Source organism: Falco rusticolus, chromosome 3 (genome assembly GCF_015220075.1).
Source record: "Falco rusticolus isolate bFalRus1 chromosome 3, bFalRus1.pri, whole genome shotgun sequence".
NCBI classification, from domain to species: Eukaryota; Metazoa; Chordata; class Aves; order Falconiformes; family Falconidae; genus Falco; species Falco rusticolus.
The window spans coordinates 111,249,794-111,270,142 of NC_051189.1; the positions used below are offsets into that span (position 1 = coordinate 111,249,794).

A 20,349-nucleotide genomic window follows, 5' to 3' on the forward strand; every position below is an offset into this window, starting at 1 on the left:
CAACGATCAGCCTACCCACCCCCTTCCTCTGGTAACAGACAGGTCTGGGTTTCACCTAACGAGGTTTATTATCGGTTTACATTTCACACTGATCGCGCCCGCCTGGATTTCTTCCCCCCGGGCACGCGTGGGGCGCAGCGTTGAAACGGGCCCGCAGAGCGCGGGAGGGGCCGGGCCTGCCGCCCCCCGCGGGCCGCCCAGGCCTACGCGGCTCCCTGCCGATGCCCACAGCTGTGCTGCCCCCAGCGCCACCGTCCCACGCGAAGGGGCTCGCCCCCTGACCGTTAGACAGCAGAAGCTGAGACACAGAGAACTGAGAGGAAGATTTTTTTTCCTAAGGACAGCCATGATGTGAATATACTGCTTGTGAAACACCCAGAGCACGGCCGTGCCTGATAAGCTGAGCAGGTACCTCACGGGCAACCGCAGAAAAGGTTTCTCCCCATTCCCTCTCTAACCCTGGGTCTACTCTAGACACATATTTTTTTTTTTTTTTTTACACATACCAGCTCACCATAATCTCCCAGCACTTTCCCACCACTCATTTCTATCAGCCTCGACCCCACTGGAGAAGTGTCTGCAGTGGAGTGTTTTGGTTTGGAATCTCAAATAACAGGAATGCTGAATAATGATTTCCTCTAAGTACCAGAGGACAGCTCTTTGATGGCCCACTCAGATGCAAAGAAAATTATCAAAACGATCTCTGAGAACTGGAATGAGGCCACCAAAGAGGACTGGGACCTCTGGACTGTTACCCAGACATTGATTAGAGCTTTTGACAATCTTAAAGTGGGATAGAACAGAGACAAATCAGCACTGAAGCCCTCCTGACTGACCTAGTTATTCTCAAGTCTTCCCTTCCTTAGATTTCATCTGTGCATACCAACATGGTCTGAATTTGTCTGGGTATACATGCTTTTAGCTACATAAGGAGGCTATCTTTCATCTCTTCAGTCTAAACCCAGAGGTAAAGTATCATTAGCAGACATTCCTATAGCTAACTGGAAGCACCTATATTGCCACGGCTGCTGCTTTGAGCTTTGTGATATGCTTCCAGGAACTGCAAAGAGGTAAGGAATCAGATGATCTTCAGGCTGTTATTACTGAGTTTCATCTGGTACGACACTTAACTGTTATGACTCCTGGAGTCAGCTCCCTGATCGGTTTACATTTGGAATAGTACCCAGGAATTATTGTCTAATGTCCAGTCCCGTATATGCTGTGGATGAAAACAGGCTTCCAGCTGCTTGGAGAGAGAGCTTGTGACTTGCCTCCAAAAAGCTGGATTTCCAGTCCAAGAAAGCATATTTGTGAAGCCAACCAATCAATGAAGGTTCAAGTAAATCGCACTTCCAAGAAACAGCTGATGAGGAGCTGAATCAAAAATGAAGGCACAAAATCTCCTTTCAATTTCTACAGCAACATTCCTAGATATTACCTGCAGTATCAGAGAGGGACATCTTCCGGTAGTGGAGTCTTAGAATATCATTAAAAATCAATATCAAAATAGCTTTGATCAATGCCTTAGAAACTCAGTAGCATTCCCTGTTTCCACTCAAGGTCAGCAGTGAGCAGGGCCAGGGAAAGGTCCTTCCTGTGAAGCATGGCTCTAGGGGTCAAGAAAGGACACTGCGATATAACGGGTTCCTTTGGTGGTTGGAAGACCTTCATGATAGTGGGTCAGGCGTCCTGGATGCATAAGGGTCCAGCCTTTCCGTGGAGCTCGAATGGAGCAATTGTAGCGCAGGAACCGGCAGCCTCCTCCCTGATACAAACAGAACAAGAGGCACATCAGCTTGGTAAAAGCACCTCAGGGAAAGGGTCTCTGCCTTCCCCGGGCAGCCCTTCTAAAAATGTGAGGAGGTGCTTGGGGAATCTCCTGTGTTCTGCTGTGTTCAAAAAAATCTTCCTACACTAGCCCAGTCATTAATTGCAATCCTTAGTGTGAAGAAGCCACATACGGATAAGGAAAGGGTGCTCAGCTGCCTGGACTGCTCAGGAGGCCACACTGAATTCTTGACACCCTGGCATACACTTACCTCATAGTCTATTCCAACTCGGTTCAAAGCAATGTTAATGGTAAAGGTGGAAGCATCGTGATGGGGCATTAGAGAGGGCTGCTCATCAGGTTTGTAGCGAACTACAAAGGCTAGCTCAAACTGAGTCTGCAGGAGAGGAGAACAAAGAACACGTCTGTTACACGGCTGTAGTAGTCCATGGCTACCGAGCTGCACAGCAGGGATCTATTTACATTGCACACCACTGCTAAGGGAGGAAGGCAACATTAAGGCAGGAGAATGTCACAGGGAAATAGCGTATTTCCTGATGCATATACCCATGTCGTACTCCAGAGTCAGTCCCTCCATACTGGGAAACTGCATGCCTATTGCTAGGGGATTCTAGCAGCCTTTTCACAAAGTTGCAACCGGAGGACGCACTGAGCTGGCCACGAGTTTTAATGCTAAAGTATACATACCTTGGTATAGTAACCTGGATACAGTTTCTCTGTGATGGGTGCAATATAGTCCAAAAGAAACTTATACCATTCTCTTTCAAAGCCAATTTGGTTCATGTGTATGTCAATAGTTGGGACATTCTCATATCCTCCTTGTATTCTGCTGTCCTGGAATAGAATCATGAAAATACCCGTAAGGACGGGAAGCTTGGACTTCAGGAATGAAAAGCACTTGTAACTACAAATAAATATGATGTTTATTTATCAGAACTTCCAGGATGGAAAACTCATTTCAAACAATAATTAAAAGCTAAGGTAAACAATATTACCATCAGCAGGGCCAAACACTGTAGCTTTAGAGGACACTAAAGAGGACTTGAAAAATTAATTCACATTTAAGAATGGGGGCAAAATTACAGCGTTAATCAGGAAAATAAATAGAGTATTGCCTCCGGTTTCCTGGTTTAACTGTGGGATCTAATGCTTCCATAAAGGAGGCACTGCTGCCACCAAACATGCATTGATAATGGTACGACCCAGAAGTCAAAGAGCTCCTGCTCTGTCTTACCGTGTTGTCACCGGTGGACCACTGGCCATAATGCTCCATTTCTTCCACCAGCTCATCACAGGCAGTGTCAGTGAATATGGGGAACCAGTAAACATCTGGGCAGGGCTACAGAAAGTAGACAGGTGAGAACAGCAGAAACAAGGACAGGTGTTTGCTTGAGGCAAAAGGAGTAAGACTAAGCAGACTGTAGATTGAGTCAGTTTAAGTGGAAAGTAACTAAATATTCAGGACAGAAATTTGTCTTCTGATTGATATGCCCCACTTCCACTTAAAGATGTACTTCTAGAAGAATGACTTGCCTCTAAAAATACTTTCAAGGTCACGTTTCCCTTGGATTTGAAAGACTATGAGGTCATGCCAAACTGCTGAGAATGACAAGTTATGACACAAGCATTGTCCTGATGCTAACCTCCTATTGTAATGGATAAGAGTGATGTTTTCTTACCATTTCTACTAATTTCCCTTTCAGAGCTGCTGTGTAGTTTTCATGGATGTACTTTTCTCTCCAGTCCTGCAGTTGGAAGATAAGCAAACCAGTCATTTCTGTGGGGCCTGGTTAAAAACGCAGTGAAAAGCCAGGCTCCCATGCAGCAGTATTTCACAGGCTTTGAAGATCCAGATGTTATGAATCACATAAACATAGTCTCTTTAAATTCTGTGGATTTAGGCTCTCATCCCACCTGAGAGACATTGCTACTACAAAGCCTGGACCTTCCTTATTAGTGAAATTAGTCATCAAATGTTCACAGGCCACATTGCTAAGCCTGCTGAGCATGAAGGTTATCTTACCTCAGGATTGCTGAATATTTGCCAGAGGTCATTGTGGAGGTGAGTTGTCTGGTAATTCTCCAGGGACAGTATGTGTCCAAACTCATGCCGATTTGTCAGGTACATAAAGACTCCCTGCAGGACAGAGGGAAACAATCAAGGCCTCACATTTTGTAAGCTACTATGAAACATAAGCACTGAACAGTTCTCCAGTGATGGTGCCTCTGCCCAAGCTGTTCATTTACTCATTCTTTCTCCTGCAGGCCTTCAATATAATTTCCACCCTGGGTATGACGAACTTTGAAAGTTTATAGGCAGTAATTCTGTGCCTTTTGTCAGCTAGGGTTGGAAACAGCAGAGCTGCTGCTGTGAGATTAGGTTCTTCCTTCTTACCCTGTCCACCCCATTTAGAACAGCTCTGAAGAGGTCCAAGAGTAAAAATGCTATCCACATTTAGTGGTCCCTGGCTCTGTGTGGTTTCACAGTAAGACAGAAAGCCCAGTTCCAAGGCTGCACAGTATTAAACAATGCCATTTCATCCTGTCCCATGCCCCAGCAGAGCCAAACGCCTTGAAACTACTTAATCTTGTCACCTGAACCCTGGCACGCAGTTCTTCCCTGCCAGCCTCCCTCTCCTTGACTGACCTGATTCCGGACGTTGTGGCAGAAAGCCATGTCAGCATCCAGCTTGCCATTGTGAAAGAGATCTCCTTGGTCAAGCTCCAATCGCAGAGCCTTGGCTTTAACCAAGTAAACGCTGCTGATGTAGGGAACATTCCAAAGCCCACTGAAACGCAGAGATAGGAGAGCGAAATTTGAAATACCACTAAAAGAGAAACCGCTGGACTTGCCAGCATGGCAGGCAGGGCTGCCATATGAGCCAGCCTTGCCTGAATGATCCAGCTCAGAACAGTAGGGAGAAACTGTACCAATAGCAACTGTCATTCTAGGAAAAATCACTTATATTGCCCAGAGCTTTTAAGCTGCACAAATGCTAGTCCACTGTGAAAGCAATTAATTGCTACTGTGTGTTTTTGCTAGGGACATAATTAATGGCTTGAACCTCTTCCCAGAGAGATCAACACATTTTTTTTCAGTGATTTAAAGAAACCTGAACCAGCCAAAAGTGCATAAGCTGATTTCTAGCATTTATTGCACATAATGGCCAAAAAAAACAGAGGGTCACTCAAGAGTACGAATGAGCCAACAATTATTTTTTGTGAATCTTCCATTCAAGGATCACCTGGTATTTTATGAAGACTATCTAATAAAGATTAAACAGCACTTTACAGGATTTTAAGGATGACACTAGCTATAATCCACAGGTGGGAAAACATGACATGAGTAAGACGAAGTGATTTCAGCAGAGTCAGGACTCTCAAACCCTTACCCTGATCATAAGAAAATCTGCCCATAGTAAGTTATTGTCTGCTCAGGGGAGGACACAGAGCACTTCCACATGGGTGTACAGACTTCTTTTCCTCTTCTATATCCAAAGACAGTTGTTCTCTCTGTTTTTTTGACGTTAAGTTACTTTGATGATACTGCATTGCAGCAAGCTTAACATTTGAGGGGTTATGTCAGTAAGAAGCTCTCTTTGCATACTCACACCCTCCGCCTTTGAACAACATCCACATAATCTTCTGAGCGGGCATAGTATCCATCAGGGCTCAGTGCTCCCCAGAAATTTGACCACAACTTCTCATGACGGCTTACCAGTGGGGCAATCACCAGCCTGTGAGCACAAAAGAAAAAGGAATTGCAGGACAGGATGTTACCACAGGAAGAAAAGATTTACACACCACAGGACCGTTAAGAGTTCGATTCTCCCTCACTTACAGAGTTGCTGCTTCCATTAACTCTGTTGGAATAAAACTCCACATAAGAAAAGGCAAATATGGTCACAATCTCCTACCTAACTGCCCCCTGCAGCAGGTCTCCTAGAATCCAATTTGTTCTGGCAACTATATAAAGACAAAATTAGGAATGATTTACATCCACTGCCTAAAATCCAGGGATTACAACTACAGTAAAAAAAAAGACCAAATAAGGCATGTTTGTCTAACATTCCATCTCTGACACAGTTCTCCTACTGCCTAACACATGTCAGTAATAAAAGAGCTCACTGTATTTCTCGTGTGAAAGGTGACCAGTAAGGATTGCTCAGACCAAAAAACTCACTTGTTCTGTTCGATCAGGATCCTTAGAGTCTCTGTGTTCTTCAGAACTATCTCAGCATCCAGGCTAAAGTAATAGTCACAGTCAGGATCCTTTCTGCACAAATCCCTATAGCCAAAGAAGAAGAAAAGTCACACCAAAACCCCCCAAAACACAGCAAGACAAGGGACAGAACACCAGGGATTCCTTCACCTTGTAGCCTAAAGGTCTTCTTCAGGTGCTCAGAAAAGTTCAGTTTAATGTAACAACCCAGAGGGCTAGCACAGTGCTAGCATCCAATAGCAGACACTGAGACACAGCCAACATCACATTTAGCAAACTGTTCCCTCAGCTCAAACTGAAGAGGTTCCCATTTATTGTTGGCCCAAATCCAGACCTGAGCTCAAACTCACACCTCTTCATCAGAGATAGGAAGATACTCTGCCACTAGCTCTCAGTTTTACTACTACACTCCTCCACTTCAGAGACACAGGTACCTATTCTTCGTGATCTATGACTTCGTGATCAAGCACTAGAGGTGCTTGATGAGATGGGAGGTACCAGGCTATGCTTCTAACAGAGCAAAGGACCAGTGAGAACTTCATTTCTGAAATTGGAGAAAGGGAACTGGTATCAAAGCTTATTTTTTTCTCAATATATAATGGACATAGGGAGTAAATGATAGGAACATTGAGAGAGAAGGGTGACTGAAAGAAGAGAAGCATCCACTTAACAGTGAAGATGCTCAGAAAAAACACACTGCCCTAGTTTGGAGACAGCCTGACTCTGCTAGCCATCATGTATGGCCTCTTCACTTACATGCCCAAGTTACGTGCTTCAGCATTCTCCACCTCATCATCTGGTCCAATCACTTTGACAGCGAGATATTCTTTGCCATGCTTTTTAACAAAGGAATCCACCTGCTTTAAGTGATGTTGCTCCTATGCCAAAGGAAAAATAAGAAAAAAAACAGGTAAGATAGGCTCATCCCAGGCTGCTCAGCCTCCTGTTCTTGAAAATGCCAAACCAAAACAGCAACAGCTCTTCCCACTTCCACATCTTTACAGCTGGATGGAGCTATCTTATAGGTGCCACTGCAGGTAAGTACTGGGACTACAAAGCCTGGAAGTCTAGTCAAAGGTTGCAAAAATGCCTGGAGTACAAGGAGGAGGTCTGCATTTTCCCCGCATTTGCTAAGACTGCCACAGGCCAGCTTTACTTACATGGTTGTGAATGAAGAGCTGGATTCGTTGCTTTGGGTAATGAAGGTTACGAAGCCGCAAGAAAAACTGGGAGAGGAATGGTGTGGGCTGCTCGATGAAAATACCAATCAGAATCATTGGCAATGCTTCATCCTACATTCAGGGAGAAGTGGTGGCTCATATACCACATCAGACACATAAAATCCCATTGTAATTCTAAGACATGTCTTGAGAGCTTTGAATAGACATCAGCCTCACCTTAAACCCTGTGAGGCTTCGCAGACCTTCATCACACACAGTGCAGCCAGTCTCAAACGTCCATATTTGAGGAATGTAGTTTCCCAGGTAGTTCAGCTGCAGCTGCAAAAGGCAATTTGCCATGTTATGCATTACAGGGCAGGGGAGATTTTTTGCATCCACTCCCAGTGTAAGAGCACGTTTCATCAGAACGTCATTTACCTTATTAGATTCTTACTAAAGATTCTGCAAAGCATGACAGCCAGAGGGTCCAATTACATGCTGATCTTTGAACCAGACCCATCATGCTGCTAGAGACCTGTACCACTTACTGTTTCTCAAATATAAACACACAGAGGGAAAGTCAATATACAGGAATATATGGATCAGTAACCTGACACACTCGAGGCTAAAGGGTCACCTTGAACAAATACGTACCAAATCTTTCTCTCAGGACGCCCACTTACCTTGGTGGGTCCATTTCCATGAATCACCACAGGCAGAGTGTCATACAACAAGTTTCTTGCTCTCACTCGTGAGTTTTCAAACTTCAGAACTACCTCATCTGGAAATGACATTGCCATCATGTTACCAAAAGAAAGGCTTTTATTGACAATTACCAGCACAAGGCCTCATTTCTATTGAGCGACTGCTGAAAGATGAAAGCACAGTTGCGGATAACCATGCACGAGTAGTTTAAGGGCTACAGACCACATCCAGAAAGGAGAAAAAAATGTTCAGAATGACCCTGTGAGGTAACAGGATGGCTGGGAAGGCGGACAAAGAATGCAGCTTGCTGGGCTAACAAATATGCCTCCTACTGCAAAATGGCAGAATCTACACTGAAACAGACTTTCAAAACTGGCATTGACAAATCGTGCGGTGAGGAACAGGTATAGATGGCCAGAGAGGACTCAGGCCTTTCTCACCTATGCCCCTGCTGTCTCTCTTTGCACCCCTCCAAGATGTCTCCTTAACACAACCATACAAAATCCTTTCAAACAGACTAGCAAAAATCCAAGCTCCAGTCTACCATTGTTATAATGAGCACAGGAGCCAAACCTACACTGCCACTATGATTTTTTACCTGGCTGGAGTAATGATGGAGTAGCGCAAAACTATAAACTGAAAACATTAGGCAGTAGTGTCAGGAGAGTCACTTTTGCTACGATTAGCAAAATCAATCCATCGGCAAGTCAGGTCAGAAGCCTGGTACGGTCAGTGAGCGCTCACAGGAAGTATCTGGCTGCACCTCACCTTCTGTGGCATTCCAGACACAGTTCTGAAGCACGACAGACAAGCCCTAGGCAGGGTTGTGTGTTATTACTTGCATTGAAAGTCCCTCCCAGTTTCAATCCCCAAGGCTAATGCAATCCGACATGCTTGGAGATCAAAGTGGCAAGGAGGTGCAAGATGGAAAACCCTACCTGCATTCCCCTAAGTGAAGAGGGAATTAAAATGAGAACCTAGTTTGTTGCAATGGAATTGCAAATAAATCCAAGAACCCTGGCAGAGACATTTTACTGAAGCTTATTCTGCAGGAACAGGAATTTCTGAAATTTAATCCTTTCAGCCACAACTTTTATTTCTGGTGTCAACATGCAGTGGCATTCCAAGGAGAAATGAGCTTCCTTCTTCCATCTCACCTAATGCTCCATTTAGGTTTTGGAAGATCCGGCTTCTTTGGTCTAGACTGATGTTGATGCTTTCCTTTAAAAGGATGAGATAAATAACCTTAATTAGAACACAAGTGGGCATCCATTCTTTACACGTGAGAGTCCCTATGCTGAGCAAAGATACATCACATTCCTACAATCACTTCCATACTCTCCAAGGTCTGAAGCCTAAAACACTCCTGGCTAGGCAAAACCATGCAAATACACATTTTAAAGCTGCTGTGGGTGTGCCAATAATACTACACAGCACATTAATGAAGTACACTTTCAGCACAGTCATATAAAACCCACGTATAATATGCAGGAAAGCCAAGAAAGCAAAAACATCTGCTGCAAAGACAGTTTCTTGCCATCTATGCACAGGGCAAGCACTTGCCCAAGTGTCGTCTCAGGTACTGGTGTCAAACCAGAACACAGTGAGGGTGCAAGGCCAGCTCATGCAAACTTTGTTTTTAACCCCTGCTGCAAGTTATACTCTGACTGGATTTTTGTCAGACTAAAATCCAGCTCTGACTTAACAGAGTTCAGTGTCCCTCCAGGCATCTGTTAAAATTGATTACTGGAAAGGACAGCAGGGTGCTAACATCCGCTGTCCAAATGCCAAGTCAGTGAATTACTCAGCCTTTGTGTGGCACAGGGCCAGAACTGCAGATGAGAACATTAAAGGAACTGTTCATGTTAAAATACCACGGGCAGTATTCAGATTTGGGGAATTAGAAAAGTGCAGCTGTTCTGAATTTTTTACCAGCCCTGCTGGTAAAAATGTGCAACTCCTTCTCTAATCAGTCTGAAAGCAGTTCCCTATTTCTAATGTTTCCTCTTGCCTTTACTGTTACAGTTTGACTTCTTAGTTCCCATGCATTTGTGGTGTCACTCAGGGATAGGGTGCACTGTGTAATGCACAACTGGGCAGGGACAACAGGAGAATCACCCTGTGGGCTGGATGATTTGGCCAGTGCACCACATGGTGCTGGAATGGCAGTGCTGCTTCCAGGGACCATTCCAGGCTTCAGGCTGACACAGATTTTGTCGGCCAGGATCTGGAGAGGTCTGCTGGAGCCTTTGATAGCCTCTTTGTTCCAGCAGGGCTACCTGCTGCAATGTCTAAGGTCCCTGTCCTGTGGCACAATGGTGCCTAAAAGGCTGTGAAAGTTTGTCCCATGCATCACCTCAAATCCCCTCAGGCCTCTCCTGCCCCCTTACCTAACATGTAATTTAGTGCTGGGTGGGATATCTCTAAGTCAGCACTGCACTGTGCAGGCAAGATACACACTGAACATCTGGATTCCACATCCCCTGGGAGGAGGCTGGTTAGTTCTGTCACACTTAATAGCTGTAAACATCGGTACATACATATATTGGTATGAGTTCCCAGTAAGACTTCTTTTAAGACACCTATCTTCCCATTCACAATTTCAGCTTAAAGATAAAAACTGCTAGTAACAGAACAAGCAGGGGTGTGTGGCTAGAATGCAAATTTTCAGAAGGGAAATGGGAAACTAGACACACTACTGGCCTTTTCCATGTAAGGATGCAGAGTAGTAATTAAGAGTCAATATGTACATGATTAACTTCTTTTAACTGTCAACAGGGATATTGCAGAGAGGATTAACAGCAATGTTTCTCAAATAACTCCTCCTAACCCCAAAATCTAGCTACACCTACTCTTTTTTCTGGATCCAAGAAGACATTTGTGTAGAAGAGCTGGTCACTGTCATCATCATGTCCTTTCCACTCCTCCACAAGCTTCTTCAAGTTTGGAGCATAACCTATGAAGCCTGTGGGAATAAGCAAAAAGTGGTGTTTCAATGCAGACAACAAAAGGGGAAGTACTCCCCTATACAGATATTCTCACTTCTTTCACGCAGTCTCACTCCACCCTGTGTTGCCACAGAGATACACCAGCTTTCAAAGGCATGTACAGACTGCACTTCCCAACATGGAGTGACACCAGCAGCAAATCTGTAAGCTTCAGCATCGGAAAAGCGCACACCCTGAATGACAAGTCTCACTGAAAAGGGAAAAGGCATAAGGAGCAGGTTCCTATCCTCTACAGGCAATTCACAGCTATGTCCCCTCCTGCAGGTAAAAGTCTTGCAAAAGGTGCGAGTTATGCACCGGGCTTCAGTTTGCACCACCTTCCATAGAGATATTTTCCACACCTGGTCCCTTGCTATTTCTTCTAAAGGCCTTTAGTTGAAAGAAGGTTCTTCTGCGCCTTACCTCCAGAGCCCAGGAAGCGCTTTCCGTCTCGCACCTGAGGGTACTTGGCTTCCAACTTTCTGTCAGGATAGATGTAGTTCTCTGCTGAGAAGACCACCTTGCTCTTGGCTTGTTTGAACTTCTTGAGCAGTTCTGCAGGGCCCGAAGCAAAGAGTACATCATAGCTAAAGTAAAAGACAGGAAAGGGACAGAAAGGAATGGAGTCAGGAAACATGTCATTGTGAACAGTTTCTAGGAAAAGCTAATTTTTTAGGAATCCCTTTCTCTTATCTCTGCTTCACAGTACTATATTTTTTTGTCATAATTTTAGCTAATTAAAGTGAAATCTTATTCCTAGAGTGGAAGATGTTACTTCCCACTGCAGAAGATTCCACACTGTCTTGGGGAAACATTTGCCCATGCTTATTTTTACAAAGTTTTCACTTATGATAAAAACAAATCTTCCAAGCTGCAAAACATGTTGATGATCTCTTCTCGCTTTCCCTGCATTTGGAACCCTGAAGCCCGTGTGCCCTCACTGTTTGTAACAGCTTTTTACTTATTGGAGGAAGATTGCTCTGCCACTCCCTTCCAGATTAAAAAAGTCCATAGGTCATGCTGTTTACATCCTGCCACTCCCTACTATGCTCCCTGCAAATCGTCAGGATGCAAATACGCTGGACACTAGTGGCTGGATGCTGCACTCCAGCCACTACCTCTTCAGTACTGGGTAGAACTAATTCCCAGGCAACACTCCCAGAATGAGACTTGCATTTTCTGCAAGAGGATTTGCATACTTCAGACTCATTTTGGTGTGTGAAAAAGTTGCTCATTCCAGAGATTAATCATTCCGAACTTCTCTAAACACACGTAGACACTCAGAACTGCAGAAGGCGAGCTCCCTGCCATGGCAGCTAGAGACAGATACAGGGATCCCAGCCCTGCCTGTTGCTGGGCATATGAAAAGACACTGAGAATCCAAATGGTCCTTTTCCCTCTTCACGTTTCTCTGGCAGACTACTTCTTGGCTCTCAGGATTGTGTTGTAGCCTGCCTCACCTTATAAAACAAATAGTTCTGGTAAGAAAGGCCTGCTGAGGTCCACAGGAATTGTCTGCTCATTCTCTGCAGGTAGAGGCAGCCAGATTCCACCCTGGCAGAAAGAGGTGTAACGCTATCAACTTCATGTAAGAGTTGGAATCAGTCTGTTCTGATCAGGCCTTCCCAGCTGCCACATATGCAGCTCTGAGCAACTCTCAGGCAACAACAGCAGAGAATTCAGGGCAGGGGGGAAAGGAGGTCTGGATGCAACTTCCAAAAGCAATCTATTTCTCAGCTAATTTCTTCTTAGTAAGTACCTGTCCGAACAGCCTTATGATTCTGTTCAAAGCAAATACTTTCCAACCCATTACCTGTCTATGAAAAGGATGATCAAGTCTTCCTTATCCGCATACTGCTTCAAAGCTGATTTCAAGAGACGGACCTTCTGCCCACCTCCTGCTGGGTTCTCGTCATCTCCACCCTGCCATTCCTCATCCAGCCCCAGCACCTAAAGAACGACAGGCACAGGGTCTACTGACAATGGCACTTTCCCAGCAAGAGTCACAGAAAAGTACCAGAACCCACAACTTTACCAGTCCTGATAACTCCCAGTGCAAATCACAATAAAAAAATCCAGCATCAGGACAGATGGACTAGGTATATACACCAGCCTCTGAACATCCCATCCCTGGGATGGACAGTCAGAGTAACATGCAGCACAGTAACCAAGCACTCTCAGCAACAGGAGCACATTCGTGGGTTTCGGCATTGCAATGGAAAAGTGCCATGGGGCTCCCCTGAGCAGGAGCTACAGATCTCATCTTAAGCCAACGCTCGGGATAAGACTGCTGCAGAAATGCCCCAGTTGCAGTATTTTTCAGCCAGCTAAGTAGGTATACTCTCTCTTGAGCTTTTATTTAATCAAGTTTGTGGCCAAATCTTATCCATTCTACACTTCAAAATTCCCTTTGACCAATCACCACTAAGGTTGTTAGCCATCACCTGGACTTTGTAGTTGAAGAATTGGGCTGATCTTCTAAAGCGCTGGAATCCCTCAGTCTGCTTGGTGGCAACAGTAAGAATCAGCAGGCTTTCTGTATGAGAAAGCACAAGAGACACATTCAACATGTGCTGTTTTCACAACCAGCTGTTCTGTACCTAATGAAGAAGCTTCACTATCAGATGCTGAGCCAAGGTGGGGATTGATAGTTTCAAAGTCTCAAAAAAACTAATTGCAGCGTAAGAAAGATTGTTCCTTTGCAGCATAGGTGAGAGCTTGGTCCCGGGTATAAAATGAGAGATTATAAGACACGATTTCATTACCTGAGTTATGAGCTAGAAAAAGAAAACATAATGTTTTAAGTGCTTTTTTGCCCTGCTATTGAAAGCTATAATTCTCTTCTCTCACATAGAGTATGAAGGAAATTAAACTTTAAAAAATAGAACTACTAAGAAATGCCCATTTGGAAGTCATCCATTTAGTGCAATTGGCTTCCTGTTCCCCACAGAGTTGCTTTTTAGTCACTCAGCATTGACTGGGGGTAGGGAAGACCAAAATTAGACTGAATATTATTATTCTTTCTCCATGGCTGCTCCAATTTTCTACTGCATTCCTGAGGTGTTTTCCAGATTTTTTTCATACATGCACAATGTGAATTTAATTCTGCCATAACTTTCATTTACATTCTCCTCCCAAACTTGCTTTTTATTTCCAGTCCCTTAAAAATGACAAAGCTAAATCCTGAAGTTCTCTCTCAGAAGTTTCTCTATAGTACCACTGGAGTATGACTTTCATGTGGAAGCTCTGGTTTCTTCATTTTAATGATTAAATGCTATACTTCATCTTACCACTTTTGCTGAAGAAGGCATTTGTATAGGCTCTGGCAACAGTGCTTAAATGCAAATCCTGGCCATCTGATTTTAACATCAGAAAATACCAGGAAAAACTGAAAGCACATTTTCTTGGCTTGAGCAGACTTCTTTTGGAACAATCTTTTTTTTTTTTTTTTTTTTTTTTTCAATGGATGTACCAGATGCATCTTCCTAATGTACCCAAACTGATAGTCTGTCTGATCTTAAGAGAGGAAGGATCTAGGAGCTGGAGTCCTAGATAGACCTGTCAAAGGCAGCAAAAATAAAAAAATAAGTGTAACACTCCAAGTTAGGAAGAAAGCAGATGCTTCCAAGGAAATTCCTAAAATCCTTTACCTGCATTAGAATAAAAAGAGAGGAGAGATTGAGACTAGTCAATAGAAAGCAATAGCCAGCTCTAATTGTATTTTGTTAGACATTCACACAGGCAGGGAAAGACATTGATAAATAAAAGAATACAAATCCTGCATCTGTGCTGTCTTTAAAGGCAGATTTTTAGACCTATGAAGTGCAGTCCTAATCCAGCTCCTCCAGCACACTCCAGTTCCTTGAGTCCTGTCCACTCAGAGGGTGCAAACAAATGAATAAAATATATGTATCACCTCAGGGAATGTGTTAAACCCATTAAAGTATCTAGCCACACGATGGCATGCAGAAAACCATGGCAGCTTTGCTAGATAGCTCTGAGCTCTTGGTTTCTGAGAAGGTGAAGATCATACTGCCAATGAAGAAGGGGGCAAATGTGGGCTTGCCAGAGAGGAATGTAAAGACAAACATCAAATTCCAGTACCTGAAAGGAGAGGAGAAAGCACGTGATAATGGTAAAAGTAGTAAAGAAAAGAGCCTGACTGCTATGCAATTATTTCAGGCTGAATTCTCAGGCATCTCACATTAAATCAATCACTAATTCATTTTCACGCTGCCACCCCAATAAAGCAACCAACTGTTTATGATATGACTGCCAAAGTTTGCTGGACAAGCTGGGAGAGCGAAGGGCTCACACTGCGGACCAGAAAGCGGTGTCCTGTAGTAGAAATACTACTGCAGAATAGGTTTCACCGTGCAGCCTGCAAACTCACTGGAGCATGAAAAGCCAGCACGGAGACAATTATCCTCCCCAGCAGAATTCCAGCTTACAGATTCCCTTTTCATTTCGGTTTGTGGGGGTAGGACTCTGAGAGACATTCAGCTCAGTTTGTTTGAGAAATCTCTGCAGTAGCGAGAGCTTACCATCCCAAGAGACATTCCTTCGCTCCAGTACTAGAAGCTTGTGCTGAGCTATGCTGCCTCCTCTCCTTCCCTTTTAACCCCTTTTTCTCAAAGACTTTGCTGAACACTGGTGCAGCTGATAGGCATTTCCAGAGACAGAGCAGTAAACCCTTTTAATTTCAGTATCACATGCAGCAGGTTTTAAAACACCAAGAGGAGATTTACGTATGCTTCCCTATCTTCCATGGCACAGTTACTTTTTATACGTAGAAAGGGCAGCCTATTCTATTAAGCTGTGCCTCCTGGGCCCAGAGACTCCTTAGGCCATGCTGACAAATACAAATTGTATAAATACATTTAGTAGTGGTATAGCTGCAAAATATGGACACACTGTGGTTAAGGAAGCAAGCACTGGACTAGGGAACAGGGGAGCTGGACTGTACCACTAGCTGTGCTATGCAACAAGGAGCCAGTCCTGCTATCCCTCTGTTTTTCCACCTGTAGAATGATAACAGAGGACATTTGCCACCTTCGTGAGGGTTTTTGAGCACTGTAGATGAAAAGGATTGTGTAAGGACACAGTGCTGGAACAGGGACCCTGATATCACAGTGAAATGACTGGGTGAACTTCCAAGTTTTTACAAAGAGTAAAAATCAGTGACAAGATGAGTTCAGTAACAAAAAAATTTATAGTTATTTGTTTCTGCTCTGACTTTATATGGAAAGCACAGCTGCAGCAGCATTTTAGGACAAGGAATTAATTTATCCCTAGGCTGTGCTTTGGGAAATCTTACTGTGCAACTTCCTGTTAAGATAGTGTTCAACAAAATACCACTAATAGGGGGATCAAAAAAACATAAATCAGTGCGCAATTTAATAGCGGAGAATATAATCTCTATATTCAATTTACATTTACAGAAGTTGGGTTTTTTTTAAGAATCAATTAACTATAAATAACTATTTTTAGTGCTTTTGCAGAGATCTAAAAAAAACATACATGAGAGAAGATAGGTATCGTTACTCTCGTATTACTCGGGGGAAGCTGAGCCACAGAAAAGTTAAGGCATTTTTTCTTTAGGCCATGCCAGAAGGGACGGGTTCAGAAAGCAGTCAATTCCAGATCCCTCTTCCTAACCAACATATCTCATTTGCTGTAGAGCATTACCAAAACATGGAAGATTTGGGGCATGTAAGGAAGGCCGGACAGCACAGAGAGATTAATTTCTTACTCATATCTAATAGTTATCCTAAATGCTGAAACAATTTTGCTTTAGTTATGCCACTACAGCTGAAGAACTTCCCCTCCAACACTCCCATGGATACATATTAACTGTATTATTATTAAGTAATATACATAGTAAAGGTAATTATAACAGAATCATGTATTGTGGAGGGAAATATTCTAGGTCACAAGATGAAGTCTCCTCTTAATTGCCACTTCTCTAATGAAGACAAAGATAATTATTCAAACTTCTTGGCAGAGCGGCAGGGAGCAAACCCCTCGGTCAGCCTGGCTGACACCCTGTAGGTACCCTAACCCTCTGTTGTCCTACAGCCGCTCTCCAGAGCGCCCACCCACGGCTTTGGGGGACAGACCCACGGTGCTTGAGGGGCGCCCGGAGCTCGGGTCACAGCGCGGGCAGCCCGGGATCAGCCGCTGGGCAAGTCCACAGCAGGAGGGGCTGGCCCGGTGGGGCGCACGGCGGGGACGGGGATGGACGGTGCCCGCGGCCCGGCGCCGGGGCATGGGGAGCTCCGGCCGCATGTGCGAGGACAGCCCCCCCCGCCCCCCGCCGCCTCCCACCGCCGGGGCTCCGCACGCCGCGGCCCCGATCTCGGCGCGGGCAGCGCCCCCGGCGGGTCCCCCCCCCTTACCTTCCTGCCCGGAGGCGCCGCCGCCCGGCGCCGCGAGCAGCGCCAGCAGCGCCCAGGGCAGCAGCGCCGCCGGCGGCACCATGGGAGCGGCCTCCCGGCCCGGGCCCCGCTGCCTGCGGGACGGACGCGCCTCGGCGGCAGCCGGCTCTGCGGGGCTGGGGGCTGCCGAGCCTGTGCCACGCACCAGCCCCGCCCGGCGGCGGGCGGAGGAAGCGGGGGCGGCGGCTCCTCCCCCGGCCCCGCAGGAGGGGCAGCGGCTGGGCCGGTCGGGGGGACGCGGGGCTCGAGGCTTGGGCAGCGGAGCGGCTGGGCCGTGATCCCGGCGCTGCGGGACCTTCACCGGGACCGTGGAGTGCAGCACGCCCTGCGACCGGGGAGCTGCGGGGCCGGGGGGCTGCAGCCACAGCCGGGGGACACCGGGGGGTGCGGCGGCAGAAACACGCCTTGGGCAAACGGGCGCTGTGTAGGGGCAGGGGGCTCACCTTCTGCCCGGCTTTAGTCGGCGCTGGGCTGCATCGGGTTGACACGGTCATTAAGTGTGAAAAAACCAAAACAAATGGGTTCTGCACAGCTCTGGAAACTGGAAGCCCTTACGAAACACCTCCGTCCCACCTGCCATCTCACCTCATAGCTTTCCTCAGCAAACCCAAAATCTGCTGCAGTCTTGTTTCCTATACTAACTTTTTCTGTGACCATATATGCATCTTAAAGCCTTACATTGTTCTCTTTGTCCTTGTGCTGGGTTTTCTTGCTCTAGCCCTGATGAGTTACGCATGCATCTTTTTCTAGTTTATTCTCCATAACTTTGAGCACAGGCAGAACAAACCTGTCTCATAAAATTGCACTGTGTTTTTTGTTCGTTTGGGGTTTTGGGGGGTTTTGTTTGTTTGTTTGTTTTTTTAAATTGGGTTTAGGGTCATTTTTATACTGCAGTAAGACTTAGATGCAGGGAAACCCTCTGAGCCTGCCCAACACCAGCTGAGGAGCTACCACGGGCACACCTTACCTGAGGCCTTGAGCAACACATTATCTCTACTGAAGCAAATACCTAGAAGTGACAGTGCCATTTTTAGGCACTGTGTATAAATAAACCCAACTTCCATCACTGAAAGCAACATTAAGAGATTACTTATTTTGCCTCTTGTAAGGTGTGAACAGTAATGTTTACCTGTCTGCAAAGAGCTCGGAGAATCACAGAGGCTGTAGAAATGTTACATACTGTTCTGTAAGACATTAAGTAGATGGAAAGCTACACTGCAGTATACTACCAAAGCCATCACTGAAAGAGGCGCCAAGTCCTCAGCCACACTTGGGCCTGGCCCATGGAGCACACGTTACAACAGGAAGGTAAGGTGTCAGGGAGAAAGCAGCAGTGCTGGGTAGTTTAGCAGAGGCATAAAAAGTGAAGGATGCATGCCAAGCGATGGTGTGGCATGTACGTTGAGATAAGAAAGAAAGACACTGTCAATGCAATATGTATAGCTTAGCTGCACTGGGACTATGGAATACACAGCCAGAAACATACATACAGGGCATCATCAAAGCACTGGGATAACATAGAAGCCTCCCTCAGTGCAGAGCTCAGTTTTAATAAAAAAGATGGCTGTGTAAAATTCTAAGGTCCAAGACTGCTGTTTTCTGTAAACCACCCCTTTAACATAAATTACAGATGTTACAGAACTCAGATTATCAAAATAAAACGAAGAAAGTATGATCTTAGAGGAGAAAAACATAAGCACGTTAGAAGAGCCACACTGTAGCTAGCTAATATCCTCCACGCTTCACAACAGTATCCTGGCAAAGAACTACTGTTACTATTTGTTCACTGAGAATATTCTTTAATGTGTTCAAAGCACCTTTGTTTCTGCTCCCACTCCCCAGATTAGGAATTCCCTCATAATTACCAGGCAGAGTAGTCGTCATGCTCAAAAGATGCACTACAGGCAACAATCCAAGGAAATACTAGTTTTCCCTAAGATGGTGACTCCAGGCAGCTTCTGTCTGCAAAGCTGCCAGTTTCCTTAAATAAAAAAAAAAAAAGAAAACAGACTTTTACTTTAGATTTCTTCAGTACTTTGCAGGCCTGGACAAAGCCCCTGATAAATCTTTAGCAGCCTCAAGATTCTAAGCCAGAAGCCACAGCAAGAGTGTTCAGCTCCTCACCATCAGACCGAGGTCTGACTCAACCTAGAATTTAAAAAATTGCAAGTTTCTCATTTTAATGAAGTTAGGTCTCTCCATTCTAAAATAAAGGGGGGGTTGCATGCTGGAAATCATGAATGCATCATTGTTTATACTGCTGGACTCAGACTGGCCCTATTTGACAGCTCTGTTTACATTCTGCAGCTATGCCAACCCAGCAAGCATATTTCCCACCCCCCCACCCCGTTTCTGTTTGTACTGCTTTGTGCACTCTGGCTGGAGTCAGCTGCCTGTCTTTTTAAACAGAGCCAGCTGCCAATGCAGATGTTCCAAGGAGTACGTGCAACACGTGCTCCAAGCAACGCAGCAACTTCCTAAAACCAGGAAGGCTCAGAGCTCCGTTTTTAAAGCAGCCTCAAAAGGCACCAGGCCTGGCGAGAACTGACAGGAGCAAGGGGCAGGGTGCCAGCCCCGCTCCTCCAGGCTGCAGGGCCCCCGGCCCGCAGCAGTCCCCGGCCCGCAGCAGCCAGCTCGCCTGCGGGAGGTAGTTAAGAAAGTGTCTCGCCTGCTCCCCTCACTGGCTCTACCTGGCCAGGAGTGTCACGCTTCCTCTTCACGCACAGTGTTTCTGTGTGGCTTGTTACTATCCTCCAAGAGCCGCCCTGGAGCACAGAACTTTCCGTGGCCCGATGTGCGCGTGTAACCCCATCCCGAGGTGTGCTGCTCTATTTACTGCGCAGGGGAACGAAGTTAGACAGAACACAACCCGCCTTCCCGCACCGGGCGCTGCTGCGGTGACGGGAGTCGACTGCCGCTGGCCTGAGGGAAAGCTCCAGGCCCCAGCCAGCCGGGCAGGAGAGCCCAGAGCCCAGAGCCCAGCCCTGTGCTGAAAAGGGGCTGGCGCCGCGGGCTGCCGCCCCGCCTCGGCCGGCAGCGGGGCAGCAGG

At 45.8% G+C, this 20,349-nt stretch overlaps 1 protein-coding gene across 2 annotated transcripts; it reads right to left on the bottom strand.

Annotated features, from left to right (window-relative positions):
- Window positions 1–49: 49 nt before the first annotated feature.
- PLOD1 (procollagen-lysine,2-oxoglutarate 5-dioxygenase 1) lies at window positions 50–20,234 on the bottom strand. 2 transcript variants are annotated; one of them, XM_037380639.1, is made up of 20 exons: window positions 19,991–20,234; window positions 19,166–19,281; window positions 13,308–13,399; window positions 12,677–12,813; window positions 11,287–11,450; window positions 10,729–10,841; window positions 9,034–9,097; window positions 7,855–7,952; window positions 7,409–7,510; window positions 7,172–7,303; window positions 6,768–6,889; window positions 5,973–6,077; window positions 5,401–5,526; window positions 4,437–4,578; window positions 3,813–3,926; window positions 3,469–3,534; window positions 3,024–3,128; window positions 2,477–2,623; window positions 2,040–2,165; window positions 50–1,765 (listed from the first exon to the last, which is right to left on the bottom strand). In XM_037380639.1, the coding sequence occupies exons 2-20, from the start codon at window positions 19,182–19,184 to the stop codon at window positions 1,610–1,612; spliced, it is 2,130 nt and encodes a 709-aa protein (XP_037236536.1). In that variant the 5' UTR covers window positions 19,185–19,281; window positions 19,991–20,234; the 3' UTR covers window positions 50–1,609. The 2 variants fall into 2 exon arrangements, with proteins under 2 accessions (XP_037236536.1, XP_037236535.1); XM_037380638.1 differs by lacking the exons at window positions 19,166–19,281; window positions 19,991–20,234 and adding an exon at window positions 17,262–17,424.
- Between the last annotated feature and the right edge of the window lie 115 nt (window positions 20,235–20,349).

What these genes read in the sequence shown, in the direction of transcription:
- PLOD1 (XM_037380638.1), bottom strand. Translation starts at nt 17,343, where the DNA reads ATGGTGCCGCCGGCGGCGCTGCTGCCCTGGGCGCTGCTGGCGCTGCTC. An exon ending in TCTTCAACTACAAAGTCCAG is followed by an intron (nt 12,814 to 13,307) that starts GTGATGGCTAAC and finishes GTCGTTCTTTAG; the next exon opens with GTGCTGGGGCTGGATGAGGA. An exon ending in GGTCCACCGGTGACAACACG is followed by an intron (nt 2,624 to 3,023) that starts GTAAGACAGAGC and finishes ATTCTATTCCAG; the next exon opens with GACAGCAGAATACAAGGAGG.